General features: G+C 46.8%; 11 protein-coding genes across 15 annotated transcripts; 3 read left to right on the top strand and 8 right to left on the bottom strand.

Moving 5' to 3' along the window:
• Positions 1 to 1,242: 1,242 nt before the first annotated feature.
• Positions 1,243 to 5,027, bottom strand: BDBG_09233 (pentatricopeptide repeat protein). The gene is made up of 3 exons (XM_002620365.2): positions 4,931 to 5,027; positions 4,186 to 4,867; positions 1,243 to 4,120 (listed from the first exon to the last, which is right to left on the bottom strand). The coding sequence occupies exons 2-3, from the start codon at positions 4,774 to 4,776 to the stop codon at positions 2,303 to 2,305; spliced, it is 2,409 nt and encodes an 802-aa protein (XP_002620411.2). The 5' UTR covers positions 4,777 to 4,867; positions 4,931 to 5,027; the 3' UTR covers positions 1,243 to 2,302.
• Positions 4,967 to 8,074, top strand: BDBG_09234. 2 transcript variants are annotated; one of them, XM_031723916.1, is made up of 2 exons: positions 4,967 to 5,323; positions 5,387 to 8,074. In XM_031723916.1, exon 2 carries the CDS (start codon positions 5,412 to 5,414, stop codon positions 6,525 to 6,527), a length of 1,116 nt encoding a protein of 371 aa, XP_031581290.1. In that variant the 5' UTR covers positions 4,967 to 5,323; positions 5,387 to 5,411; the 3' UTR covers positions 6,528 to 8,074. The 2 variants fall into 2 exon arrangements, with proteins under 2 accessions (XP_031581290.1, XP_002620412.1); XM_002620366.2 differs by having other exon boundaries at positions 5,001 to 5,337; positions 5,387 to 7,875.
• Positions 5,122 to 8,691, bottom strand: BDBG_09235 (DNA repair protein rad9). Its single transcript, XM_031723917.1, has 7 exons — positions 8,435 to 8,691; positions 8,165 to 8,329; positions 7,897 to 8,035; positions 7,595 to 7,810; positions 6,951 to 7,522; positions 6,766 to 6,894; positions 5,122 to 6,717 (listed from the first exon to the last, which is right to left on the bottom strand). The coding sequence occupies exons 1-7, from the start codon at positions 8,546 to 8,548 to the stop codon at positions 6,697 to 6,699; spliced, it is 1,356 nt and encodes a 451-aa protein (XP_031581291.1). The 5' UTR covers positions 8,549 to 8,691; the 3' UTR covers positions 5,122 to 6,696.
• Positions 8,692 to 10,336: 1,645 nt separating this feature from the next.
• BDBG_09236 (C2H2 transcription factor) lies at positions 10,337 to 14,194 on the bottom strand. Of its 4 annotated transcripts, none has more exons than XM_031723921.1 (5): positions 12,679 to 14,194; positions 12,404 to 12,594; positions 11,987 to 12,167; positions 11,235 to 11,588; positions 10,639 to 10,939 (listed from the first exon to the last, which is right to left on the bottom strand). In XM_031723921.1, the coding sequence occupies exons 1-5, from the start codon at positions 13,118 to 13,120 to the stop codon at positions 10,908 to 10,910; spliced, it is 1,200 nt and encodes a 399-aa protein (XP_031581292.1). In that variant the 5' UTR covers positions 13,121 to 14,194; the 3' UTR covers positions 10,639 to 10,907. The 4 variants fall into 4 exon arrangements, with proteins under 4 accessions (XP_031581294.1, XP_031581292.1, XP_031581293.1 ...); XM_031723919.1 differs by having other exon boundaries at positions 10,639 to 10,933; positions 12,356 to 12,594; XM_031723920.1 differs by having other exon boundaries at positions 10,337 to 11,588; positions 12,356 to 12,594.
• A 2,139-nt stretch (positions 14,195 to 16,333) lies between these two features.
• Positions 16,334 to 19,169, bottom strand: BDBG_17976 (uncharacterized protein). Its single transcript, XM_031725583.1, has one exon. The coding sequence runs from the start codon at positions 16,806 to 16,808 to the stop codon at positions 16,476 to 16,478; it is 333 nt and encodes a 110-aa protein (XP_031581296.1). The 5' UTR covers positions 16,809 to 19,169; the 3' UTR covers positions 16,334 to 16,475.
• BDBG_17977 (uncharacterized protein) lies at positions 16,836 to 19,107 on the bottom strand. Its single transcript, XM_031725584.1, has one exon. The coding sequence runs from the start codon at positions 17,526 to 17,528 to the stop codon at positions 17,211 to 17,213; it is 318 nt and encodes a 105-aa protein (XP_031581297.1). The 5' UTR covers positions 17,529 to 19,107; the 3' UTR covers positions 16,836 to 17,210.
• A 276-nt stretch (positions 19,170 to 19,445) lies between the features above and the next one.
• BDBG_09237 (uncharacterized protein) lies at positions 19,446 to 20,242 on the bottom strand. The gene has a single exon (XM_031723922.1). The coding sequence runs from the start codon at positions 19,828 to 19,830 to the stop codon at positions 19,510 to 19,512; it is 321 nt and encodes a 106-aa protein (XP_031581298.1). The 5' UTR covers positions 19,831 to 20,242; the 3' UTR covers positions 19,446 to 19,509.
• Positions 20,243 to 21,646: 1,404 nt separating this feature from the next.
• BDBG_17978 (uncharacterized protein) lies at positions 21,647 to 21,838 on the top strand (the record flags this gene model as incomplete). The annotated part of the gene is made up of 1 exon (XM_031725585.1): positions 21,647 to 21,838. One exon carries the CDS (start codon positions 21,647 to 21,649, stop codon positions 21,836 to 21,838), a length of 192 nt encoding a protein of 63 aa, XP_031581299.1.
• A 152-nt stretch (positions 21,839 to 21,990) lies between these two features.
• On the top strand, positions 21,991 to 22,533 carry BDBG_17979 (uncharacterized protein; the record flags this gene model as incomplete). The annotated part of the gene is made up of 1 exon (XM_031725586.1): positions 21,991 to 22,533. The coding sequence occupies one exon, from the start codon at positions 21,991 to 21,993 to the stop codon at positions 22,531 to 22,533; it is 543 nt and encodes a 180-aa protein (XP_031581300.1).
• An 802-nt stretch (positions 22,534 to 23,335) lies between these two features.
• Positions 23,336 to 23,877, bottom strand: BDBG_09239 (uncharacterized protein; the record flags this gene model as incomplete). Its single annotated transcript, XM_002620371.1, has 2 exons — positions 23,336 to 23,494; positions 23,620 to 23,877. The coding sequence occupies 2 exons, from the start codon at positions 23,875 to 23,877 to the stop codon at positions 23,336 to 23,338; spliced, it is 417 nt and encodes a 138-aa protein (XP_002620417.1).
• Positions 23,878 to 25,200: 1,323 nt separating this feature from the next.
• BDBG_09240 (ATP-dependent RNA helicase DBP2) lies at positions 25,201 to 27,677 on the bottom strand (the record flags this gene model as incomplete). Its single annotated transcript, XM_002620372.2, has 6 exons — positions 25,201 to 25,391; positions 25,466 to 25,594; positions 26,069 to 26,176; positions 26,242 to 27,213; positions 27,277 to 27,455; positions 27,610 to 27,677. The coding sequence occupies 6 exons, from the start codon at positions 27,675 to 27,677 to the stop codon at positions 25,201 to 25,203; spliced, it is 1,647 nt and encodes a 548-aa protein (XP_002620418.1).
• Between the last annotated feature and the right edge of the window lie 9 nt (positions 27,678 to 27,686).

Raw genomic sequence — 27,686 nt, forward strand, 5'->3', positions numbered from 1 at the left:
GCGTTACGCCATCTCAAGGCTAGAGAACATCATGTCTGTCCAGGAAATTATTTGTCGCAAATTTTTCACTGGTAGGTATAATACAGTAAGGCACTTTATTTTATTTTATTTTATTTTATTTTCAATGAGAAGAAAGGAACCTCTTTTCTTATTATAACCCTTCACCGGATATAAAAATTCAGTATTGCGGATATTGAAGAAAAAGGATAGTTTATTGGCCAATTGAACATGCAGTTTGCTTTCACGGCTATTGGCTTGCAACATCAAGAAACACAAAATGAAAAACGAAAATCCGCAAGATTTTTTTTTTTCTTTAGAAAGAATGTGCCCTCGCTATCATGGGCACAAAAATGACAAGACAGACAGACCTCCCGAGCGCCAGGGGTGGTCAACAGGGGGGGGGGGCTTTGCTTGGAAGTGCAATGCACCACCATCAGCCCAACTGCTGCCCGAAAATATTATCCCATTTTAGGTTCGGTTGGTTATTCTCTTGAAGAGGGTTCGCGTCCGACTTATCTAGACAGCTAGCTAGTATTATTATTGCTGAGGGAATAATGGCAGTATTTTTTGAAAAGGAGGATTCAACGGAACTACAATTAGCCCCGGATAACATCACGCCGGCTCGAGGAGGAGGAGATGGGTTCAATATCAATTATATTGCCGCTACTTTCTAAATAAACCCGGCAGTAAGCCATTATTATTGCAATTATCTATCTATTCTGCTGGCCGATCACATGCCTGGTATCAGAAGTGGTATTGAAGTGGTAGGGAAAACCGAAGACATTTTTGCCTGTGAAGAATTGATGACGAGGGAGACGATAAAAATAAAAAGCTGATGATGTTCCACGGATATTGGCGCCGTTCCATTTTAGCTCCAATCTGGTGGTCAGGTCGGGTATCATCATCAGGGTCATCAACTCAGCGCTTTTTGTTGAACTTATTATTACTGTATGTGTATGTATGTATGTGCTCTGTTAGATGCGCTTTTTTTCTTTTTTTGAACAGTTCTTTCGGGTTGAACAACTTGCTAAGTAAGGCTCGACATGTGGAAGGGAACGAACCCCAGCAGTGATCCGTCATGCTTTTCTATCTTGTGTTCGGCTTTTCAAGGGCCCTTGGGTTGGTTTTCAATCCTGGCATCAAAATCGTCGTTCCCCCCCCCCCCCCTCTTTTGCCGTAGTTAAATGGTGCGACGACAGCGCCGAAGTATGCCAAAATGGGTCCAGGTTTATCGTTGGTCTCGACGACTGTTAACAGGAAAGGGGATAAAAAAAATAAAAATAAAAAAGGTCCACTCCCACTGATTTACTACATTTCTTCTATATATCTATGCACGAAGTAGCTGGCTATTCCGCTTTTCAACATTAATAACTATTATTCTATACGTTTGGTATATTCTCCGAAACTATCTACCAAAATGTCGACGCTCGCTTTTTTTTTTTTTCTTCTCAGGCTCCCTTGTGTTTTTCAACCCACCAGACATTTCTAATCGACAAACTATCAGAGCCCGCTATCTTAAGAAGTTGGAACCCGGGGAATTCAATGCCAAAACGAGGTCCAGGTCCAGGAGTAAGAAAGAAAGAAATTGATGCAAGCCCCCTTTTTCCTACCTTCGAAATACCTCTCTCAACTCGGACCCTTCTACGTCGTTGCTTTAGGTGTTGCGGCCGCAGGCTATGTATGCTCAGTAAACATGTTTCGGTTCAGTGATACAGGAAAATACTTTCTACCATGAGTCAGAACAGGCTTTATATTCTTAACCCAAGCTTCCTGGCTATGGGAGGGAGGTTTTATCAAAATGGACAAAATGAGAAGAAAACAAAAAGACGCCAGCCTTTATTCTCTGATGTAGTGCAGTAAAAGGAAAAGAAAAAAATTCACACCACAATCGCACAACTACAGACAATATATCGTACAAAAACATACCTAAAGAACGGTCATCCAAAGAACACGTGGCGCCTCATGAATAAATGGAATGGGAAGACAGGGGGGTATGATGTCTATATAGTACATGATCAATAGAAGGTATAAGAAAGAATGAGAACTTGATAGTGCTCCATGATAATTGTAGAAGAACAACCAGAGAGACGAAGCATGGATCTAAAATATACAGATGTAAGGTAATTAGCTGGATCGATCAAACAACGGACGCCACGCGAGACACGGAATCCATGAGGGGCGTCGAAAAAAATTAGAGGTATAGGTGTTGTAAAAGCGGAATTGCAGATGCACAAGAAAATGCAGCAAGCGGATCTGATAAATGAAATCATTCGGCACAATTATTGATAAAATGCTTTCCCCTCTATTTCTTTGGACTGAGAATGGCCTTCAGCTGTTGATTTTCAGTTGTCAGCGCGGTCCGCTCTTCAGCGCTGAGCGACTTTTCCTTAAGCGCCAGATCATGTAGTTGCTTGGCCTGTTTCAGGATATAAACTGACTCCTCAAAGGGAGGTAGATAGTGCCGAGAGAATGGCCAAGAGCCCTCAGCAACTCTCTCCGATGCAGCTTTGACCCTTGTCCCTTCATCATCCACGTCTTTGCCATGTTTAGAAAGCGTCGCGTAGGCAAGCAGTGATATGAGCTTGTCCACATGAGGCCGCAGAGCGGTAATTGCGTCTAATACCCTCTTCTTAAACACATGATCGGTAGTCTGCGGATCCGACATGCGTGACCGGACCGGAGTGGATTCCTGAACGCTTTCCTCCGAAATGCCATATCTGACAAGTTCCACGTACTTCGAGAGGATTTCAGGCTCCGGCTGCATGAGCGCCGTATCCATAATGCCGACCAGTTGGCCTGCTGTCTCGAGTACGTGCGGGTTCTTCCGATCGCGGGAACAACAACTTATCGCGATGACGAAGGTTTTGCGCGCAACCATGCCGGCTCGAGTTAGCATGGCTTTAATGACTCGAAGGGTTTCGGCGCTGGAGCGAGCAATGCGCAGTAGGCGCAGATATTCGTGGAAGGAATGCGTGTCTGGCTTTATCGCGGACTGTGCAGGTCCCGATGTGAAATGTTCCCAGTACGCTCGACCAATGGCAATGCCGTTTGGCGTGGTTCGGGAAGCTGCTAGTACCAAGGATAATTCGTCGTTTGTGGGAATGGGGCGGGTGATTTTTGGGCGGCGGGAATTCCTATTCGCTTGAGAGGTTTTACGGATCTGCGCGAGGTCTACTGGGTTGAATAGTCCTTTAAACTCTTCGGCTTCTGATAATGGTTCGGGCTCTTCATTGAATTGTTCGGCTTCTTCGTCTGGAAATCCCGATTCTTCAGATACTGGTTCCGGCTCTTCGGGCAGCTGTTCCGGTTCCTCAGATATCTGTTTCGGTTCCTCGTTTAGAAGAGGGTCTGTTTCATCGCTGTCCATTGACACCTTCTCTGACTCTGGGCTGATTTCAGAAGTGGCTTCTTGTTGCTGTTCCGCCGGCTTCAGGTCGTCTTGCTCTGTATGTTTCGCTTGCTCTGTATGTTTCGCTTGCTCTGTATGTTTCGCTTGCTCTGTATGTTTCGCTTGCTCTGTATGTTTCGCTTGCTCTCTGCTTCGGAGTGCTCCAAGCTGCGCCTCCACATCTTCAAGAAAAGGAACTTCCATCGTTTGGTGCAGCAGAGCAAACACGTCGAGGCAATCGCGTTTTCGTAGGCCAGAAACAAGCAAACGCCCCATCGCAGACACTAGAGGTTGGTCGACAACAAATGCTCCCATTTTCCATCGACGTACAACATCAGCCCATATTCTTTTCCCTTCCCGCACCGCTGCCGCTCTCTTCTCCGCAATCCCATCCGCTTGACTACGCGGATTAAACGCCTTAATTTCGTTGGCTGTACGGGTGTGGATGCCATTGAGTATAATCGTAAAAGTCCTAGAGTCTGGCGCGCCGTCACCACGTTCAGGAAGGGACCCAGCCACTTCCCACAGAGCATCCATATTACCATGTCTGGAACAAACGCCCAAAACGGCGTTGGCATGCAGGATAGAGGGTTTGACTCCGGAGCTGGGTGAGCACAAGCTTTTGTAAATCGAGCGCGCTATCTGTACTGCTTTATTTGAACTGCTGTGCGCTAAGCCTCGAAACATAATAGTGTAGGTGTATGTGTTAGGCTTCCGACCTCTTTTTTTCATCTGTATCCAGTATTATTAGTTTTCGGAATGTTTGACAAGAATGGAAACAGGGCATTCATTCTCACGTCGTTATAAAGCTTGAAAGCCGCAACCGGCTTATCATTTTTCATCTCATGGTCAAACAGCTCGTTCCAAGCAACCATACAATCATAGCCCCTCGACTGGGCCGTCCTCACCAATGTAACTGCCTTCTCAAAGTCCCCCTTTTTAAGTATCTGCTTCACTCGGTTTGACAGAGCAACCCGATCCCTTGCCCACTCCAATTCAATGTCGATTGCCTTCTTCGACACCGTTGGCCTCCATATTCTTTTCTCACCTGGTTGTAATTTCCCGTCAGCCCCTACCTTTGAGTCCTCGCCAAGATCTGCTGCAACGACCTCCTCATCTTTCACATTGGATTTCATATAGCCGGTCTTCTTCCAGGATGGCGCACGGCGTGGAGCATCTGATCTTAATCGTGGGGCACGTTCCGCGCCACGCGGAGAACGTCTATCGGACCTCGAGGTAGAAATACTCCTCCTATATTCGGATCCATTCAGAGCAATATGCTTCGCCGGAAGCCCTCCTGGGAGTCTACTGAATAGAACGGAGACTCCATTGCCAGTCAATCTGGTAGCAAATGTGCTACGGGCACAGACATTGCTGCACCGAAGCATTTAAATCACGCCTCCTCCGGATTCTTTCCTCGGGGTAATAAATCTGTGCTGTTCTCTCGAGCTTCCGTAATAGAATCAACGGTGTTTAAATCTAAACTTGTTAGGGAATCTCCGTGGATGGGCTGGTAGACGGGTACGAGGTGGGAAAACTTACCACAATTTAGTCCTTTTAATTTCAAGTTCCTCAACAGCCTACCCTATTATCATAAGGGAAAATCAACTCAATTTTCTGTGGGTATGATAGAACCGTCTTCTATCTGCTACGGCGCGAGTTAGTCGCGCTCAAAAATTATTTTCAGCGATCCGCCGGATGAACTAAATTCCGCTGAAACCACCTAATCCAATGAAGCCAGGGCAAGAGAACATCATACAGTATATTCAACGATCCCATTCTATGAGCTAATCTATATTGGTTTTTTTTTCCCCGCTGGTAAATCCTGAAATACCTATATATATATAAGCGTATAGTTCCTCAGCTACCTAGGCATCTGCTCACAAAAGGCCGCCAAACCTTATTATTCTACAATTTCCACATCTTGCACAATATGTATGCAACGAGCTGTTGGTATAATCACTTCCATCCATATGTCGCTTTCTAACATTATATTAGCCAAAAAGCCAGATCCGAAAGCTAAATGCCCCTCTATGCATTTGGTTCAAACGGCTCAGGCCAGTTAGGGATCGGCCACTTGGACGATGTTCCAGCTCCCACTCGGTGTCTCTTTGTACAAGAGAATAAAGAAAATCATTCAGACGGAATCGACATTCCCCTCGCATCAGATGAACCCACCCAAATCGCCGCTGGGGGGAACCATACTCTAGTGCTTTTCAAGTCCGGCGCCGTATATGCTGCTGGAACTAATCAGAACGGCAGATGTGCACATGATCCTGATAGACATTCCTCGTTACTACAATTCAGTAGAGTGGTATTTGTCAGAGAAGACGGGAGTTTCGTTAATCGCTTCAAGGCCATTTCGGCAACATGGGAAGCGTCCTTTTTCGTCGATGCAGAACGGGGTCATCTCTACGCCTGTGGAGTGGGCAATAAAGGTGAACTAGGGCTGGGGGCAAATTGCGTGCAGGCAAATAGTCCCACGCGGATTCGCGACTTTCCACCACCCGCGGCTGAAGTAATTTCTATCTCTAGCAGCCTTTCCCATACAGCGGCAACGCTATCGAATGGGGAAGTGTATGGATGGGGAATCTCGAGGAAAGGTCAGCTAGGTGAAGGGAATGTACAAAAGAAAATTCTGTGGGCACCGCAAAAGATCGAGGATATTTCATTCTTCGCTTGTCAGGTTGCCTGTGGAAGAGAATTTACAGTCATTGCTGGAAGTGCTGAGACGGGGGAGATTGCAATTTTTGGATCTGACAAGTGGAACATAATCTCTGGTGCACCGAAGGAGATTAAAAATTACGCCATGCTAGCAGCCAGTTGGCATGGTGTATATGTTCATGGACAGGATGGGTCTACCAGATCGTGGGGCAGAAATGATCGCGGCCAGTTACTTCCACCAAAGCTTCCACAGCCGACGAAGCTGGCAATAGGGAGTGAACATGTTGTTGCTATAATTGAGAGCGGGGAGGTAGTGGCATTCGGATGGGGTGAGCATGGCAACTGTGGACCAAACACCGATACACAGGGCAATGTGGCTGGGCGGTGGAATGAGATCCCGCTGAGCATTGAAGACAGCAGGACGGTCACCGGTGTAGGAGCAGGTTGCGCGACAAGTTGGATTATGACGGCCTGAATGCATATACCTCTCGTGGAAGGCTCGCATCAAGCATATTAACAGAGAAGGAGCCAAACGTGCCTTCTTGTCAATTTGCCGATCCCCATACGGAGCCCACCAATTCAGCTATCAGGTGGCTACTTTATGCAGGACGCAATATATAATTCAAACCACTTCTCCAGCAATGTCAATCGAATATCCCTCGTACCTATTCTAAAGTCAGTATCAGCATGCCAAAACATAAGGATATACATACCTGAGATATCCGTTGCGTCGGAGGTATTGCTACGGAGCTTTCCTGGTCCTGGGCACTTCGCTGTCTCATACTCGCCCCAGTGGGCGTGATATCCTGGATCCGCCCTCCAATGCTCGCCTGCAGCGCATCCTATAGAACTGAGTTAGGTTTGCCGATCGAAAACGAAGAAGTAACTCCTGACATACCTGATCCATGTGTGTATCCCATCCAAGAGTGTCCTCCTCCTCATCACCATACTTCGGCTCATCCCATTGTTGGTCGTCGTCAACCGGGACGAACAATGATTCGAAGGGAACTGACGCGTGTGGCGGGTGCGGCAGGACACTCGTCTGAGTTTCCTCTCTGGCTGCTGCTTGCGACGGTGGTTGGAGAGGGTGAGCTCTCGGGACAGATTCCGGAATCTCAGGTGGCGGAATGGCTGTAGGCTCTCTTGAATGGGCGGTAGTAGAGCGTGGATATGGCCGAGCAGATAACTCGCGATTCCTATTTCCAGATCCGGGCGACGTCTCTCCACTCTCCCCTCTCGTCATTAACGTGAACTCGCACGTCATCCCACCTACTTCGTACGACACCTGCATTGGCCGGCATGGACGGGTATATCGTGCCACTACCCTTGCACTCAATGAATGCGCGTGGACGACAATGGCCTTGAAGTCCTTGACGTTGATAGCGACATGGAGTTTATCCTCCACTGTGAAATGGTCAAAATCTTTGATGTCAATAGCTACCGACGTATGAACGGGTTGCTTGAGGATTTCTGCAGATAAAGGTTAGACATTTAGAGGCTAGAAGCAGTTTTCATGACCAATTAATGCACCCCCTTCCTTACCTTTTCCATCTGCAACTTTTGTAGTAAAGCTTGTGAACACCACTCGATTGTTTTCAGAGGATATATCCAACTGCTCAGCAGTATGACCAAAATGGTCAATAATTTCTCGCAGATACTTGGAATCTATGCCCCATTGGTTTTCGGTCTTAGATTTGTCGAAAAGAGCATGCTGAATTTCCGCAGCTTCGTAAGTTAATTTGTATGTCTTGACGACCCCTAAATGACGCACGTTAGCGTGCCAAACACAAAAAGGAATCAATGCCAAAAAAAAAAAAAAAAAAAAAAAATGGGTTGCGCCATACCATGCCTGCATATCATCTGGATGATAAATCTGCACTGGGTTTCGTCCGGACTGTATTGAAGCCGCATTTCACAACGTTCAACAGCAGTCTCTCGGTCTTTGAAGTCACTTGCTCGGGCCCTAAACACCGATAAGAGCGTCTGGATAAATTATTAGCAACTAGTAACACACGAGTGGCACAGGAGACCCCTCCCCCCCCCCCCCCCCAAAAAAAAAAAAAAAAAAAAAAAAAAAAAAAAAAAAAAAAAAAAAAAGTATCGTTCACGAACCTTTATGTATAGTTGACAGGTTAATTTATCTGCCGCACTTCTCCTCCCAGAGCCGGATGCAATGCGCCCCGAGCCAACAAACATATACTGTGAGAAAAATGTAGAGGCATCAAACTTGAAAGATGCATATGCTGACTTTGTCAGATTCAGTGCAGAGAACCGGAGCTGTCATGTTTCCGCTCCATTACTTTTCTGTCAGCCAGCCACAAATAAATAAACCTTCAAAATGTAGGAGGTATTGAAGAAGAAAACTCAGAAAATTGTCCATACGAAAGATTCTTCAGCTTCAATCGATACGTTCTCGTTAAATTTTGCAAGGCATATGAGCACATCATGCAGCTGAAGTAGAGCATCGGGGAGTAGCGTAAAGCTGAGCGAGGTCATGTTTTGGAGATTGGAGGGTGCTCTACTGGGGTGAACACTAGGAATGGCGAGGGAATAGGGACGCGATTTACGTGTCTGCTAGTCTTGAACTTCATCTGAGCTTGCCGGTATATTCTTTCTATCTATATTGCACGCGTTGTAGGCGAATGGCGACGGAGCAGTCTGGAGACTTGCTAAAGTTAACGTTAACTTAGGAAATTAGCTTAGGTAATCGATCAATCGATCGATGCTTGTGCTTTCTGGTCAAAAAGTAACTTCTAACTGGCGAATGAATGCATTTAATTACTCTCTTCTTCGAAGATTGCGCAATAATATAATGAAGTATTCAAAGTAGTATTTATTTAATAGCAATCCATTGATATGGCCCTACCGAACGTAGTATCTTCCTAATGGGCCCAGATAGGGGGTATATCGCTCAACTGAAAAATTGCGGACGTCTATCCGTTCTACATCTTTGATGACTATTCATTCTTACATGGTGTGGAGAGGAAGAGGAATCATATAGATAATCAGCCCTTGTAGTTAGTTGGATTAGTCTGTCCAAACCCAGCACCTGGCGGGATCGGCGATATTGAACAGCCATGTTGGCAACCAGCAAATTCTGAAAAGGAATTCAGATAGAGTGGAATAAATGAAGAATGGGAAGGAATTGGTTGAGAAGAGCTAAAACTTAATTGAAATTCGTCGAAAGAAGAGAAAAGAAAAACGGAGAGTGGGAGAGTGCGTAATGATAGATAATAATAATAGAGAAGTAGAGTAGGGAGGAGGGGAGAAGGAGAAAGAAGTAGGAGAAATGAGGATGTGGAATGTGGAATGTGGAATGTGGAATGTGGAGAGTGAGATGAATTAGACCAAATTGCACAAGATAGATACGCAGTAGATACATACATACACAAGAAGAAAAGACAATCAATCCTATAGAGAGAAAGAGGGAATTAAAGCTTTCAATACAAGAGATAGAACATATTGCAAGGAACAAACTCCCACCAGTCACTTCAATTTCAACTGATCAAATACAAATGAGGAAAAAGAGAAAAAGGAGGAACCAAAGAAGGAAAATGCCATTATATACTCATATATCCATTCTCATACCTTCTTCTTTCCTTTTCCTTTTGACCTGCTTGCATTAGAAAAACTTTCCAATCAAGCATAAAAGAGAAGAACAAAAATCCTTAAATACTGCAGCTTTGCCCTTTCTCCGTTCTTCAATTTTTTTTTATTTTTTTGGGCCTCTCTTTTCGACGCTCTCAGTCCTCACTCAGCCTTATATCATAACCCTTCTCTGGATTGGTAGATCTCTTCTTCTCCTTCCCAACTTTCTCCTCCTCTTATTTCGATTGAATCAAATAGTGGTCGTAGAGGCACAGGGTGGAAGGAAACGGGATGTTACGCTATGTATAGTATGTACGACTGATAAAAGGGAAAGAGATCGAGAGGCGAAAAGAAATAAATTGTAGAAAGTATGCCTGGGTGTGATAAGATAGACACAAAGCCAGGTTTTATTTGGAAACACAAGAAAAAAGCATAGGAAGAAATTGATTTAGGTAGAGAGTGGGGAGCGTAATAGAGAAAGAAAAAATGTGTAGAGAATTTGGTATTTAGAAATAATGAGAATAAACGTAGCAGACATATAAGCTACGCGCATAACAATTTGCACTCGGTATGGTTGTATATGAGAATGGGGAGTTCGAGGTTGAGGAGCGAAGGGGAAAAATCCATACAATGTCAGAAAACCACATATAAACCAAAATAGCGAATGAGGCAACCAAGCATTCATAAGGGATGTGTAAAAAAAAACAAAAAAATGAAGAAAAACAGAACAAATGATAAGGTGCTATGGGGGGGGGGAGAGGTATGTATTGTATCTCGAGCGAGGCGGTGAGAAAATAAGGAACATGGAATGATGACAAGAAACCACAAGGGGAGGGTAACAATGTTTGTGTGAAATAGCAAGTGAAGAACAATAATGGTAAACTGGGGAATTGTGGAGGTAAAGCACAGCACACTAAGAAATTCCCCTCTCCTTCCACTCCCGCACACATGCGCACACTGGAAATGAAACCTTGACACAAACAGAGAAGGGAAAAAAAAAAAAAAAAAAAAAAAAAAAAAAAGGCCGATCAAGACAACCCCCTCAAATATATGTAATAAAATGCCAATTTAAGTAAAAGAAGGGAGAGAGACGGAAAACCCCCCTTGATGCAGCAAGAGTGTGCGTGTCTCAAGCAAGTATGCAAGAAAATGTATGTCCGGAGAATTTTGTTCTTTTCCCCCTTTCTTCCCCTTCCATTTGTTTACCTCCGCCTTTCCCTTTCTTTTTCCCTTTGCCCTTTTTCTTTTCCCCCCATCAAATCAAGCCCTATTGGTAGCTACTGGATTGATTTTCTGGGGCTACAGCATCAGCCGTCAGTACCACGCTGTGATACAAGATAGAAGAGAACAAAAAACGATTAATATTTATAGGGAATAAAAATGCAAATTTTGTTTCTTTCCCAATGCACGAACAAACACACACACACACACACTAGAAGGAAAAAAGCCAACGACTTGTTGTTTCCAGCGTCCCCTTTTTTCAAAGCTTCTTTCTTTCTTTCATTTTGTCGGTTTGGAGGAGGATAGAATAAAACTTGAACAGAGAAGACTCCAGATGAGAGAGGGAGGCAGGGACGTGTGAACGATCACTCACGCGGTTGGTATACCTGGTTTCCCTGGCCATACGGGGAATGAGGGTAATTGGCTGGAGGATATGGCGCTGCCATCTGGCCATTGCTTGGGGGATATACCAGGCCAGCTCCAGCGGAAGCGCCGTACTGACCAGGGACCTGGCCGTCCGCAGGCTGATATCCAATGGGCGGTAGCTGAGGACGAATACCGCCAGGGTACGACGTTGACTGGGCCGCTTGTGAAGGGTCAGCCGGGGCGCTGCCATCGACCTGCTGGTTCGCCTGTGCGGCCGCACGCTCTCGCTCCTCAGCAGCCTTGCGTTGGTTCTCTTCTTCCTTCTTACGGGCCTTCCATTCCTTTCGGATTTCTTTGAATTCTAAATTGTTTGGGAAGACAAACCCCCAAAACGCGGGGTTGGGTGGTGATGTTAGCCAAGGTTGCAGATAAAGATAGAATGAACCAACCAGACGGGTTAGAGATAGCGCGGATGGTTCTTAGGGGTGTTGGGAAGTGTGGGCTATGGGTAGCGTCGTCTTGGCGTCGGGTATGGTTTTAGCTAACGGCGCCGTTGCGCGCTACTGCAAAGGTCTCCACGTGTGGTTTCCAGCACCCGTGGACCAGCGCAGTGTAACGCGACTAGCTCAATGCAAGGGCGAAGCTAACCACTTCAAGCATTTTGCGACCAAACAACAAACGGGAAAAAACACACAAGACCACGCGCGTCAGGGGAATAAAATAAGAGACGCGTTGTATAAATAGATAAAAACAACAAACCTTCTGGGGTTCTTTTCGCGCCATGCGATTGCATTGTGACGTGCGCATTAAGGTGGTTTAAGGTGCCATATGCCTTTTCGCATCCATTCCAGCCACACTTGTACATTCGCTCGATTTCTTCATATCGGCGGCGGGGGCGCTTGTGCTGCTGGGCACCGGGGATTGGGACGAAGGAGTATACCTGGGAGAGAGAATGAGTCTGTGTAGACAAATGGAATCAGATGATGTGTTCGATATTTTGCTTCGTTCGAAGGTAGTTCGTACGGCGCCACAAAACAGAGTCAAAGCAGTCACGCACGCGCACTGCAGATAAAGGGAAGCGGAAAAGAAGGGAAAGGCAATAAAAAACAAAAAGCATTCAAACCGTACCTGTCCTGGACGAGGGCCTGCGGTCGCAGCTGGAGACGCAGAACCCACCGTTGTGCCAGGCGAACTATATGGCCCTGGCAAGCCATGTGGATGCTGTCCATATTGATGTGGTGGCCAATCTGGACGGCCGTACATCTGTGGAGGAGGGTGACCCGGATATTGAGTCATTTCGTGACCCTGGGGATTATATGGGGAGTACGGAGGAGGATATGTGGGGCTCGATGCCGCAATTGAGGGATCTATAGGAACGGCGGTGTCAGATTTATTAATCGATGGAGCGCGCTGGTCACTCTGTTGTCCAGTTTGTAAGGGCAGAGACGGACTTGTTGCTTGAGCCATACCTGCCGCGCCGCCGGGCTGGGTATGAGGCGCGTGATGGTACTGTGGCTGACGGGTCAGGTATTCAGGATAAGGGCCAGGAGGAGGGCGAGCTGCGGGCGGAGGAGGGGCTTGAGGTTGAGGCTGCGCTTGCGCTTGATGCTGCTGTTGCTGTTGCTGTTGGGGTTGGGTTTGGGGAGGAGCGGGCGCCGGCGGGTTCAGACCGTAGTCCGGCTGGGGGGTATTGGAGGACGAAATGTTGGATGGTCGCCCTTCCGCTGGCGCAGTGTACTGAGTGGCGGGTCGGGCTTCGGGCTGCGAAGTGTACTGACCGGACGCAGCAGCAGCAGTCTGTTCTGCAGCCGGTCGTTCAGAGTGTGGCTCCGCCAATGTTGGATTCGGAGAGTGCAAACCTGGCTGCGCGTAATCAGAGGCCGGCCTGTCCATATAATGACTTTCTTGCGTCTGAAAATGGTAAAGATCCCTTTCTATTTCCCCCCTACAAGCAATAAGTCCTAGTCTCTCTTGCGACTAGGCAGCGAAACACTAGATGTGCACTTTTGGGGGAACTGTTTCGCTTGGCGCAACTGGAAGGAAAAAAGGTTTCCTCACAAGAACAGCAATGAACTTCTGTACGTTACGTGCTAGTGAGAGCCAGTGAGGTGTGCCTGGGCACGAAACAATCCGCGTTATTAGCTGGAGAGGCGGAGGAGGGTTAGGGAGGATAACAAGGAACAAGCTGCGGGAAGCGCGTCGGGGTGGGACGGACGGAGGTAGCTCCTGTAGGAGGCCAAAAGCAACCGAATACAAGAAGACCCGAAGATTGCCTGTTTGCGTTTGGTGTAGTGGCCTTAGTCGTGATGAACTACTAAGAAAAAACCGGGGAGGGAGCTAGAGATAAAGATGACGGCGTATTTTGGAAAAGGAACGATTGAACGATGGGGGGTGAAGGTTTGCAAGTGTGTGTGGGTGTGTGTTCTCTGGGAAGTGTGGTTTTGTGCGAGTGCTTAATCGTCTTAGCCGGGACTTTAGGGGCTTCAAGCTGTACAGGCTTTAACCTTGACTGACACCACACGAGATCCGTAGGGTGCAGGCTTTGTCAAACCCAGAAGGATGAATGGTGCGAGGTACAGTAATAAGCAAAAATAAAAAGCCTCTAAATAAAGTACCAGGTGGCAGCACCGCAGCTCAGTAGGGGTTTCGGGAGTAAATAAGCGTGGTATCGTTTGGTAGAATCGCGGGGGCGATGGGAGACTACGCTGCGTACTACGAGCCGCTGGCTTGTGATGGGACAAGGAAGGTCGGTAGTGGCAGTAACTTAAAAGGCTGGTGCAGTGGTTTGGTGGTGGTTGAAGTGGATTGATGATTGGAGAGGTGATGGGGGCTAGTCTGACCAAAAAGCTGCGTTGTTCCCAGTTTGACGGGAGGAGTTAAAGTAGTAGGTTGTCGTCTGAAGTAGTGCTGGAACGAAGGTTCGATCGTGGCAAAGCGCTTGGTTTTGATCTCGGTCCAGGACTGGTGGAGCGGGAGGTCCTTGGGGAAAAAAAAAAAAAAAAAAAAAAAACAAAAAAAACAAAAAGAACGAGCCAGGTGGGAGAAACAATGCGACCTTGGGGCCCTCTGCTGCAGGATAGAATACCCGAGAAGCTGGGCGGAGTCGAGCTGGGCAATTTCCGGCGGACCAAGTAAAATGCGATAAAAAACAAGCAAATATGGTACTTCGAGTGGGTAAGCAGTTCCTCAACCCACAGCGAAAAAGTGGAGCCGGTATCAGGATTACCGGACAACAGACCGCGGTGTATTTTTCTCGTCGTTTTATTTTTTCTTGTCGCTCAGTGATAGGTTCCAGCAGCTGAGAACAGTGAGAGGCGGTCGGGTGGAGCTCGATAATATTTTAGTATTTTTAGACTGGTTGGAGACGGTGTCCCTAGGCAATCATAATAATGATGATTATTAATCCCCCTAAGTCAAGCCTACGCCCGTAGCGTGTAGTGGTGTCCTTGTTCCTGCCTCCCTGCTCCCCAAGTGTCCAGCAATCAAAAGAATAGCCCTCCTTCAACACCCAGAAAGAGCAGGAAATTCGTATCCGAGAGCAACAGAGGAGACACGTACGTTCCAGGATTTCCTGTCTCAGTTATCGCCACTCCCAGGAGTATCTCTGCTCCCTATTTCCCTCTTCCTTGTGATTTCCTCGAATTCGCAATCCTGGGCGTCTGAACCTTGTTCCCCAAAATTTCCAGGGGCCTGATAGGCCGAAGACGGGAGCGAGGGAGTTGTGTATTATTGGGGCCAAGAGGAGGGGTTGGTGGGCGTGCTGTGGTCCCGCTGCTTCTGCTTGTCAGGTGTCGGTACGGAGTACAAAAGGAATTATACAGGAGCGAGGGCGGGCGCCACCGATTTTCAAAGGGATACAAAATTGGGACAAAAAGATCCCCCCCAAAAGTTTAAAATAAAAATCAAAGGATGATGAGGATGGATTCCGAGCAGATAAATTAGTTTTTAAGGGACCCACTCTCCGCCAATGTCAACCAGACGGATGTTGTCAAAATGTTACCACAATCTTCAGCAACAAACCGTGCGCAAAAAGTATTTTCTGTAGTTAATAAATAATGACTTGTACCAGCAATAGGCCAAATGATCTTGACCCGTTCCGGCAGTGGTGGTGGGAGGTGAGGGTGTGATTCCGGTTCCTCTTCTTGCTCTTTTGCTCTCTCTTGGGTCGTGAAGCAAAGAAGCTTTTCCTCTCTGTCTGCTTCTGTTTTTCTTATTTTCTTGTTTATTGACTCCTGAAAGAATTTACGCGTTTCCACCCTGGTTGCGAAAACACCGGCCAAACGGCACGCGGAAGGGAAGGTGATTGGGGCAGAGCTTGAGAGAATAAGACAATCAGCCAGGTTTAAATCCATCGAATTCGTCGCCCAATGACCCCCAACCCTTCGCCATGATGGACTTTTTAGGGGTGAATTTGGGCGGAGATGTCTGAGTGATGGGATGGGGGTTGATGGGGTTGAATGCGGTTGGATCAGGGGGAGCCAAGGGGGTAAAGTACTTACCAAAAGCGTGGAACTAACTGTAATAGTCGCAAGCGCTGCTTTTTAGCAAGAATGGACTCGTGGCGATGCACCAGGGGCACAAGAAGGTTAGGGCCTTGTTCGCAGCCAAAAGCAGGACACTAAGAGCGCTTGGGAGGTTGGAGCAAGTGTTGACTAGGATGAGAGGGGAAAGGCGCGGCAGACTAACGCGGAGTCTAAGCCCAGCTTTTGAAGCTAAGCGAGGCGACTGAGAGAGAGCGCTGTATTAGTCATGGCTGATTAAGGCGGGCACTCACCCACCTCACTGGCTGAAATCACTCATCATGTGTGTGGCGAGAGTTTAACAATGCTGGAAATATATTATTTTACAGGATATTGGTTGGGTTGCTTATTATTGATCTTACTTTGGTTTCATTCTTTCCATCATTACTAATCCGTATTATTCTCTTCGTTGGTTGTACGCGACGTCTGGCGTACGCTGTACCGTACGACAGCGTAGGCTTTTATACCTGCTCTGTTGCCCCTTTTGGAGTTTCCGGGGATTTGAGTTTAGTCGTATCGTATTATACTCGGGCTGGTATTACCCGAGTATAAAATTACAAGCTACAATACGATTCTCCGCAGAAAAGATAAGTTGAATTTAGTTAAACCCCTGTTCCCTTCCCTATTATCAATGTTTATCTCGGTATAAAGTATGTTTACTTACTCTGTACGGACCACGATCAAGGGAGCTCTTCCCAGTGCTGGGATCTTCTCTCTTTTTTGAATGCTTAAGTGACGGTGAGCGGGGAAGAGGGAATGGAAGCACTACAGTACTCATAATGAGAGGAAATTGATGGCAATTCAGTCATGATTGTTCGCAGGAGAAGGGAGTGAGTTTGATTATTATTGATGTGACCATGTTCGTTCCTTGATTGCTCAGGGGTTGGGCCTTCCTTACTCCTATTTCTGGGCGAATTGACAAGGAGTTGAGCGCTTCTCAACTTCGAAGGAAAGTCGAAACGCGCTTCGCCGGCTCGACCAAAGATAGATGGCTTGAAAAAAACTTTCTTTTTCTCAGCTTTCTCCTCGTTCTTCTTCTTTTTTGCCTCTTGGCGTTTCATTGCAGCAATATTAGTTGTTTTCTTATGCAGATCGACCCTGTATCATAATCTATATGAAGAGAATCAGATGATCAGCACGCATATCACCAAAACCTCAACTTCCAGCATCCTCCAAAACGAAAAAAAGAAAATAACACTAATCTTTTGGGGAAATGAAGGCGGCTCAAAAAAAAAAAAAAAAAAAAAAAAAAAGGAAAAAAGAAGAAGAAAAACTGGGCACTTCGATTCAAAGAGCCTTCATGAGTCAAGGACACTGAAAAGCCCGTTCAATAGCGCATTCAACGTGTCATAAAATGCAACTCCAGAGAGGGCTCAAGAAAGAATCACACGTGGAAAATGAATAATAATTTGTCAAGAAAAGAAGAAGAAAACGGTGGCTTTTCCATGCTTTCTCACCTCACCTCACATGAATCCCTGATCGCCTGGCCAAGTGGTCATTCCACCACGATGGGAAAAAAAAAAATGAAAATGAAAAATGGCAGTGGAAAGCATTTCTGACTGGAATTTGGAATTGGTTTGTTCGCGTAATATTTCCGTATCCAGGTCAGAAAGAAACAAAATTCTTCTCCCCTGGGATAGCTTTGCCACATTCTTCTCATATGTAGTATTTTCAGTCTCAGGAGTTAACGACCAAGTTCGGTCATGGTTGAAAATAGCTTCTTGTTCTTGCAGCAAAAATAATGCTATGGTGCTGGTGTTGTGACCGGCGGCGGGCACCATGCCTAACAAGCTTCTCTAGCTTGATCTCAAAATCAAAATAGGAAAAGAATAGAGGACAACGGACGATGGTGCGTGTTTCCCCTCCTCCCTCCCCTTGACCTTGACCTGGTGGGCGGTGGCCAGGAGAAATGGGCGACGGAACTTGGGCCCGCCCTTCTGATTCGAACGCTAACTGCGCTCTGTTTAATGATTTCAGACGCTAGAAGCTTATGGACGAAATTGGCCCTTGCCTCGACATGGGGCAAAATACGCCGGCGTCTTTCTCGTATTTTCCCTCACAAGTACCTATTTTGGATTTTTTTTAGCTTTTCGTTTTATCATTTTCTCCTTCCTCTTTTCTACCGATTTGCTTTTTTTGCATTTATTTATTTTGCCGATATCGCTTGGGGCGCCCATTCGGTAAAATGCCAGAGTTACAACAAGAGGCACTGCTGCTGCATGTCACCCCACTCATACGGGGGGTGGAAATGAAGAGCAGAAGTGCCGACATGCTCCGCAGTGACCCATGATTTGTTTGGAGAGGCTCACAAGGGCTGGAAGAATTGTGTTACCAACCACTGAGCATGATTCCATTCCATGGAGCAATCGTGGGACCATGTTGACAGGCGGAAGTGTCAAGCCTCAATTCTGGAAAGGACTTGGAAGGAAAGTCTTGGGGAACGACAAGGGAATCGGGCAAAAAGCGAACAAAACTGACCCCCTTGTTCTGTGCAAACCATACACGTTCAACTCCCAGCTTTTCTGATAAAGTTCACGGCGGTGTCTGTTTGGCAGGAGTAGCGGAAGTTTCTTGCTGCAGTCCATCTGAAGGTGAACCCATCTTCTCGGGATCTCGGCGAATGCTGACACTTCTGGCGGCCTAGTTGCTTTTTCCCCCTCCTTGTCAAATCATACCAAGCCGCCAGCTCAGCAATCCCCGTCGCTTTGGCCCCCTTCTCGTTATCAGCAAATGGCAACCACCAGGTGAGGTGTCCTGTTCAGCGGCCCTACCAACACCCGCTGCCTCCTCTCCTGCAGTCTGCCCCCACGTCGCCAAGGGTCCCATCGTCGTGATGTTTTTGTAGCACCCTGTCGGAATTTGTTGTTCTTGAGCTCTCCGGCCGCCGTCCGTCAATTTGTTTAATTGATATTCATCGGAAATGCTCAAGGGTGACTGTCAAAGGCGCCTCATACCATTATTGCCCAAGAGCTGACGGTTGACCGATTCTCTCGCATCGGTGTGGGAATCCCGGGTCTCGTCTCGGGTTTCGTTCCCCTGCCCCCACCCCCCGCATCCCCTCGATCGCCTGCTTTTTATTTTTGCCTAAAAAATGAAAATCGTATTCACGTGATAGACTTCAATCTCCCTTAGGGCCTAGTAGGCTAGAGGGTGAAAAGGCGACGGAGATGGGCAAGAGACCCGCATCATCTGTGCTGACAGTTTAAAAAGTGAGGCTCCGTCATCAAAGGCGCCGTGATTGGCTACGTTGCTTCATCATCTTTCTCCTCGCGTCTTGATGGACAAGCGGCCATGCTTCCCCGGAACTGCGGATGCAAACTTGCGAAGCAGTTCGTCCGCTCTGTTGACCAGAACAGCATATCCCTTCATGATTTTTATTCTTTATGCATGGGTGATGCTAAACTATCAGAGGCCTAGCAGGCAGCTTTACTATGCGTAGCCCTTCCCAGCATCTGGATCCAGGGTTTTTGACCTTCGGTTGCGAATTACATCATCTGCTGGCACATGACCAATGATGGGCATGCGAATCCCTCTGTTCTGTGTGATGGGTGCGGGCGAACCCCGTTTTCATGCTCCATCCTGCCAAGCATCATCCTCGCGTCCCCTTCCCCTAGACTTGCATGGACGGTGGGTTTCGTTGAAGCTGGCCGCTAGTGTCATGCAGGTTGACCTTTGGGGGGAGCTACACGAAAGCAACGGAGTACCATACCGGCTGTTGTCCGCCATACTTTGCCGTATTCGGCTATATCATGCTTCAACATTTCATCCAGCGCGCTCAGTAATCACCCCGGTAATTTTTATAATGCATAAGTTCCAAAGGTTTCTCCTTTTGAGCGTGGGAAATACTGCCACCCTTAGAAGTCCGAGTTCCGAAGTCCGCGGCATCTGCGCTTCGACAGCCAGGGTTGTTGGAAAAACGGAATAGAATGCGAAAGACAAATATGGGCCTGAATCTCTGCTTCTGAGGTGCGTAAAATCAACAACAAGCATCCTGCGAGTGTCTGGGTTCTTGCAGGTCGAAGGCTCCAGGCGAAGTTGGTATCCCAAGTGTTTAAGATACTTCCCACAATCCCTCCACAACATTACATCTCATGATGCCAACAACCATCCCTTTTCATTATTATTATAGGTAAGATTTATGTCTCTCCTCGACTTGTTGAAATGTGAAACAATGCAAGTCGCTGTATTGAGGGTTCCGCATGCATGGACAGCCCCTCCTTGTGCGAGTTTGGTGAGGAGAGGCCGAGCTTCCACGTTCCCCAGAATGATCTCCAAGTCCAATACTCGTAGTTGACGCCGCCTCTTGGACTACTGAAAATATCTCGATTGAAAGAATCACGATCCAGGCCTCTTTTTCCAACGTTAGCCAGTAAAACGTGCCCTCGCCAGAAGTAGGACCAAAAAATGTCCTCTACTTTGATCGGCCCTAAAATGTTTTGCCCTTTTTCCCACAAGCGCTGGCGTCACACGACTTGCCGAAGGGCATCAGATCTGTGCTCTGTACGGAGTAGTCAAGAAACAAACAAAGTTTGGGCACTAAAACGCGGGCACCATCCCGGGTCTCGTTGTTAGTTGATTCCACGCAGGTTCTTTCAACTTCTCTGTCCAGGCGCCCTGGGCTAGCTGCTCGGTATCCTTTCAGGCTTCGTCGGCGAGCTAAACACGGCTAAGGCTAAGCTCATGTCCCTAAAATTTTCGGCATGTTCCGAAACTAGACGCGGGAGCCGTGCTTCTTGTCCTTAGAGTCGTTCTTTCAGACGAGACGTGCAGGATGGTGGCTGGCCGTAGCGCTCGTTCTATAATATAAGGGGTGGTGGAACAAGTATCCCAGCAGTGAACAGAAGTTCAAGCACGACGACATGCAGTACATGGATATATCTAATCTGTAGAGTCCCTGGCTATATAGAAAGGGCTCAGACAAGGATATGCTGAACATCATGCGGCTTTGCCCTCCAGCCAACTTCTGGTATGGTATGTGTATGGAGTAGCTTTGGTTCAAGAGGCTGAACGAGCCCTAGATCGATATCTCTGCACACCTAAAGTGCTTGTACAGTACAATGTACCTGGCAGTGCTGGCATTCAAAAGCTATTAAACGGGCAACACACTGGATAATGAACATATTTCAGGCTCTATGTCGGCTGTAAGAAGAAGATTGAACCGGATTTTGCTCTGCACACACAGGCATAGATACCAACCAGTACGGGGTAGGTACATGCGCAGGATATACCTAGTTATACTTGCACGCAACCTGGTATCTATCCTATCTTCATACACACCTCTTCCATATGCACCGCCTGCTGCATCTGTACGTTCCTTGAATTCAATGAATTATGGTATTATGGAACGGCGCATTTCATTGATTGCATCTGAACTTTCTGCTGGAAACAAGGAAATGGTGGCAAAAATGAGAATTGAATATGGGAAACCTTGGTTCCAGGGAAAGCCACAACACAAACTTCTTTCTCAAAACATCACTTGTAACAATAAATACATAGCAAGTACTAAAATTGTTCTGCTTGAATATATTATCAATTTCTTTATTTTTATTTTTATTTTTATTTTTTATTTTTTTTGTAGTATTTTGTTTTCAGGGGGGTTGTTTTGGCCACTTTTCTGTTTGTGACACTTTGTGCAGCCATGCTTCTCCCGAGTCCATTCACACGAGCATCAGCACACCCGCGTGATTTCAACCCTTTCTCTACATATTGCATCGCATATGTCCCATGGGAATTGGGAGCGTGTGAAAAAGGGGGAGGGGAAGCATGAGGGCGGTAAGGGGGGAATAATAGCTCCGACGCTGTGTACCTCAACTGCTGGGTATATTATTTCGAGGATAAACAGGAGGAGGAAGAAAGAAACCGCTTGGTTGCGCGTCTTGGGATGGCTAGGTGTATATTCATGGATTATCTGAGCGGAGATTCAGTTGATATCCATGGATATTCCAACAATATCCTACTCTCTTTCCGCGAAAGTGTTGACCTTTTGGATGGCATTCCCAGGCAGTATTCAGAACCTCCTCCTAACAGGGTGCAGGCGTTGGCGAATGGATTCGACGGATCGCCCGGAATGAATAATAATGGAGAACAATGAGAGGTCACATCAGAGGAATTGTCAGGTCGGTCAACCTCTGATTGGCATGCGTCATTTCTCTTCTTCTCTTAGGCCCCCCCCTTCACTTTTGCCGCTTGTGAGCAAATCGCAGACTGGTCAGAAATGATAGGAGGACGAAACGGGCGTGGAAGATGCAAGGAGCGTCTTTTTGGCTGCCGGTACTGGTTGATACCGAAATTACGAGACAACCTCGCTTGATGGTCACTAATCATGGTGTTGCAGCGTGGCTTGAGACGGCCTGGCCCTGGTGGGATTTTGGGCAGGCCTGTGGACCTTGTGGTTCCTGTGGACATTATCATTCATGCTTGCGAACGGTCAAGGGGCTGGTGTTCCTGAACCAGATGAACGAGGTTATTCTTCCACCAGGCGGATGCTTTTCTGGCTTTAGACAAGCCCAGAGTGTATTATTGAAAGGCGCCCTCGTGCGCAGCACACAATCGAACGGCTGCGAGCAATCCCTTCTACCCTTGGTTACATTTACTTCGCGATTCTTTTTTCTCCGTTCCGCCATAAGCCTGAACTGTCAAGGCCCCATGAATGGGAAGAAGATGAGCACTGGAAGCATGTCGTGTTGTTCTACTTTCCCTCTTGGCCCCCCTGACACCCCTGCTCGACCCTCTCCACCAGAACAAAATAGGCAAATGGAGGCGAACTTGTCGTTGGAGCAGCATTGATGCTCATCTACCAAGCCTGTACTCCGTACTTCCAAATACACGGCGGTCTGGTCTGACTGACGGTTACATGTACGCAGCGTACAGAGGTAGAAAGTCATACTTATTATTAAACGATAATAGTCAGGTCTCGAACAACCCAGCAGCAGACAACAACTCGAGCAGCTATGCATTCAGCCCTTGGAGGTTAGCCGGCACTGGAGGAACTCATGCGGCCCATGTCTTAAATCACCTGGCAGTCAGCTTAGGATGTGACGTCAGCCAGAATCCCATGGGTGTTAGAATCGTTCATCGCTCTGTGTTTTGCTCGAAGTTGGAAGCACTCCTCCGTTAACTATGGAATTGGGCAATGCATTGTGAGAAAGGAAAAGAAAGATTTTCAACATGGCAAAGGGCAAAGGTCAAAGTCTACAACTAATAATAGCCAACTCGTCCCATATCGTCCTTGCAGCGGATGTGACAGTGTAGCACATCAAGTCTATGCGGCACAGTTCCTTCGTGAATTTGGATTTGACCATTGAAACAAGACGGAGCAAGCGCTCTGATGAAATGATTCATCCGTATCATCAGAAACTCATACTCTCCAAGAGTAGCTTTCTTCATGCAGATGTTGACCCGTTAGAATGAGACCTTTGCCAGGCCCCAGCCAAGGGTGCTGTAAAGCCAACATAACTTGGCTTTTGGATTGGCCTTTGGATGGCTTGGATGTATGTAGGACCCTGTGCGTTGCAGCAACCCTCTATGCAGCCTTATCGATCCCTTTGACAGAGCAAAACCCCTACCAAACGGGTATGTTCCGCCGATCCTAACATCCTGTAAGGCGAGGAAAGGGTAGTCCCGACGATGGCTTCGATAACCATGCGCCGCGCATCTCTCGGTATTCTTTCGGAACACCCAGAACTCCAATGCTGCCAATATAAGGAGAAAAGTCGCGCGGAGTAGTGGTATACTCTTCCAGCGGGCTCTATATGTTTTCAAGGATGATGCCTTTCGTGCGCCTCCTGATATATTTATCCCAGTTCATAACCCCCTTGGCTTCCATCGCCATGCCATGTGCTGAACAACACAGAATAAATAAATCATCCACACCTCGGTACTGCCGGTCGGGCCCCCCACAGCCGGGCAGCCCCCAATACTATCTATCTCCCACAACGGCCCTAGAATCCCAGAAACACGAACCTCCCGGCACCGCACCCCAATTCCACTGCCTATAGCACCCATAATCCATTCTAGGATAAGAATAACGGGTGCTCCAACACTGTCAGATTGGGAGCTTATTACAACGGGACATGATTCCCCCGACGTGAAGGAGCGGTACATATACATGCCATAGTGCGTCTTTGCCATCACTGATTTTACTCGCACAGCTCAGGCCATGGAGAAGGGCGGGGAGTATTGGCGCCGAAATCAAGGGGTAGAGAGAATTGTGCGGTGCATGGTGAAATCTAGATCCTTTGGAAACAAAATACTTTTGGGAGGAGCTCATGTGTGATTTTTAGTGATATTTAATTAATATCGGCTATATTATTATTATTATTATATTCTTATTATTGAATTAGAAGTCCCTAAGCATCTTTTCCACTCATTTGGATTTGCATTCTTCACTGTCTGATCTGTATCTTTAGTTATATTTCACGCGCGATAATTTCAGGAGCTTTTTACTGCATATTTCTTTTCTTCTTCTCGTTTTACATAGCTTTTCTGCGGGTTTCTACGATTCACATTGTAATAGGTTCGTCATTTGGTGTTGCTACTATAATGAGTCGATGTCTATATCTATATCTATATATATATTTATAACTACGCACGGAACCATGTCGATGTGTTTAAAAAAAAAAAAAAAAAAGACCCTTATACATTATTTACTGTCATCTAGGTATATAAAAAGAGGGAGTGCAACACCAACGCGATCTTTTGTTTTCAAATAGTAACTAGCTCTGGGAGGCTCAAACCTTTTTGTAGAAGCGTCAAGGTATTGAAAGAACAACTGTAGTTCCCTAAAATCACCATGGGAAGGATTATATATCATTATCACAACAGAATGCAAATATTAAAACCAATAGCCATATAATTCAACGCAATTTCTTTGTCATTTCACTGTATTTGTATGTAAGGAAAAATAACTAAACAAATTAAATCCATAATTAAAACTACTTGGTAGGTGTCATGCCAGAAACACTGCCTCATATAAAACTATTACCGGCGCTGCCTTTTTTCGTCGTCAAGCAAACTAAGGTGACAAAAATCCGGGCATTCGAGAAAAATGATCAAGGGAAAATCGAAAGTGAAATCTAAGATCAGATTTTACCAGAGAAACGGGGACCCTAACCCTTCTCCATTCCCTCGAAAAGAGGGGAAAAAATACACAGAAAGATATCGAAATTGGGAATGCAGAAGCAATATAAGCAGAGAAAATGTGTTAAGGGCAAAAAAGAGTCAATCGAAAAAAACAGTTGTTGGTGTGGCGCGGTGGCCAAGTCAAACGCGAGGTCTATCAGAGCAAACGCCGTCCTGTTTCGAAAAATATAAAAGGTCTAGAAAACGTGAAGAAAAAGGTACCGATATCGATATCGGAGGGAGATGACCCCTATTCGTCTCGGGGACGGGGAAAATGAACAAGGTCTACGATACGATGGTCTGATGTGGCTGGTGATCAAGAGCCAAATTGCCTTACCAGCGGCGATTGTTGCCCAAGGGTGCAGCATTGGAAGCGGTGAAGCCGCCACGGCCGCGGCCACGACCACCCCATCGATTGCCACCACCACCGCCACCGCCGTAGCGGGCCATTTCGGCAAGGCGAGGATCGATCTGCTGTTTGGACTCAGTGAGGATAGAAACCAGATCACGAGCCTGCTTAGCATCTATTGTTCAACAGTTAGCATCAGTGTTTGACACTGGGGAAACAAGGAGGTTTAAGAGCGCAGGTAAAACGTACTGTCAGTGGTGAACAAGGTAATTGCAGTTCCCTTGGCACCGGCACGACCTGTCCGGCCGATTCTGTGAACATAATCTTCCGAGTTGTTCGGATAGTCATAGTTCAACACATGAGTAATATCGCGAACATCTTCACACACATTTAATGTTAGCAAAAAAAGCGCACAATTGAGAAAACAAATGGCCTGAGCCCTTTTCTCAGTCGTGTGGGACTTGATGCATCACTCTCTTCGATCTCTGTCGAAGATTCATATTTCAATTGTCCATGGGCTGGAAATGAATCGTGGTCCTGGAATAACCTTGGAAATGCAGCTTGAACAAGTTCAAAAGGAGAAGGACTCTGCCTCCCTACTTGAAGAGACTACAGAGCAGAGAGACATAATCAGAAGCACGGTATGCTACACTGCAAGTAAGTCCAAGGTTCCCTGGAGAGGAGAACCAACGATAGAACCGGAAAGCCGGGACGAACCATGTTTTACCAACATGTAATAGAGTAAAAGCATTGGGTCATGGTCACACGACATCAATACGGGTGAAGGAATTCAATAACAGTGTACTGGGGAGGGGAGGGGATGGGGAGAGCAAGGTCGCAGATTCATCATACCAATACCACGGGAAGCCACATCGGTGGCAACCATGATGGGACTTTTTCCAGTCTTGAATTCGTTCAAGACCCAATCGCGTTCATTTTGTTGTTTGTCACCGTGGATAGCTATTTATTTACATTGTTAGCAGATGTAGTTAAAACAATATGGGAGATCTATGGATAAAACTTACAAAGCGCAGGCCATCCATCCTGCCGGAGGAATCGAGTGATGTCGTCAGCAACGCGTTTGGTTCCAGTGAAAATGAGGACTTTGGCACTTTTATTCTCCTCCATAATACGGTCAAGATGCTTCGCCATTCGGTCACGTTTCTCGAATTCCGAAACAATTTCCACGATTTGAGTGATTCTGTGGTTAGCGGACAAATCCATAGAGCCAATATTGACCTGAATATAGTCGTGGAGGAAGTCCTGGGCAAGTTGCCGGACATCTTTGGGCCAAGTAGCAGACCACATGCAAGTTTGTCGGTCAGGACGAATCTGTGAAACAATCTTGCGGATCTGGGGTTCGAAACCCATGTCAAGCATACGATCTGCCTCATCGAGGACAAGGTAAGTAACACGTCGTAGGTTAGTTCTTCCCGCCTCCAACATGTCGATCAATCGACCTGGAGTGGCGATACAAACTTCGACACCACGAGTTAGGTCACGAATTTGAGGTCCCTTGGGGACACCACCGTAAACGCAAGTATTCCGAATACGAGATGATTTCCCAAATTTGGTAATCTCAGTTTGTATCTGAACTGCCAACTCACGAGTAGGCGCAAGAACAAGGACGATGGGGCCATCTCCTGGGGCGAGGAGAGGCTGGGCGTTAATGTGAACTATAGCAGGCAAACAGTACGTCAAAGTCTTTCCGGATCCAGTTTCGGCAATACCAACTACATCACGACCAGAGAGGGCCATGGGCCAGCCTTGAGACTGAATAGCCGTGGGCTTCGCAAAACCTTGGGCCTTAACCTCTGACATAACGTACTGGGGGAACCCAGCTTCGTCGAAAGTTTCCACTGGACGAGGGACATTTTTGCCTTGCACAGTCATTTCCTGCTCTTTGCGAAACGCGTCAACCTCCTGGGAGGATCGCTGTGTAACGCTAGGATGTTCTTTGTAGAACGATTTTTCGAATTTGGGCAGGGTCGACAGGTCTAGGATATCTGAAGTCAGCATTTTACGCGAAGTTAACAAGCATTGGTGCTGTTTTGACTTACCCCAATTTTGCGTCTTCAAGCCGGCACCAAGATTTGACATTCTGTCGCCCCCAGCACCACCGTAACCACTGCCGTGGCCGCCAGCACCTCCTCCATACGAGCCATAACCACCGCCGCTGGAGTGGCCATGGGAGTGGCCATTGCTGCCTCCATAGCCCCCACCTCCGTAGCCACCACCTCTGTAGCTTTGATTTCATGTTAGCTGCTGTAATGTTTTCTTTGTTGGAACGTGGGATATCAAAGGATCATGTCGCACAAGTGGCGAAATAAGGGTAAGATCAAAAGATCTCAGAATAACAAGATGGGATATGAAATGGTATTGTGTTTGCTTACCTAGAGTGCCCGCCACCACCACTGCCATAGTGGTCTCGAGAAGAACCGTAGCCTCCACCGTAAGACATGATTTTTGG

Source organism: Blastomyces gilchristii (assembly GCF_000003855.2).
Source record: "Blastomyces gilchristii SLH14081 genomic scaffold supercont1.37, whole genome shotgun sequence".
Taxonomy (NCBI): domain Eukaryota; kingdom Fungi; phylum Ascomycota; class Eurotiomycetes; order Onygenales; family Ajellomycetaceae; genus Blastomyces; species Blastomyces gilchristii.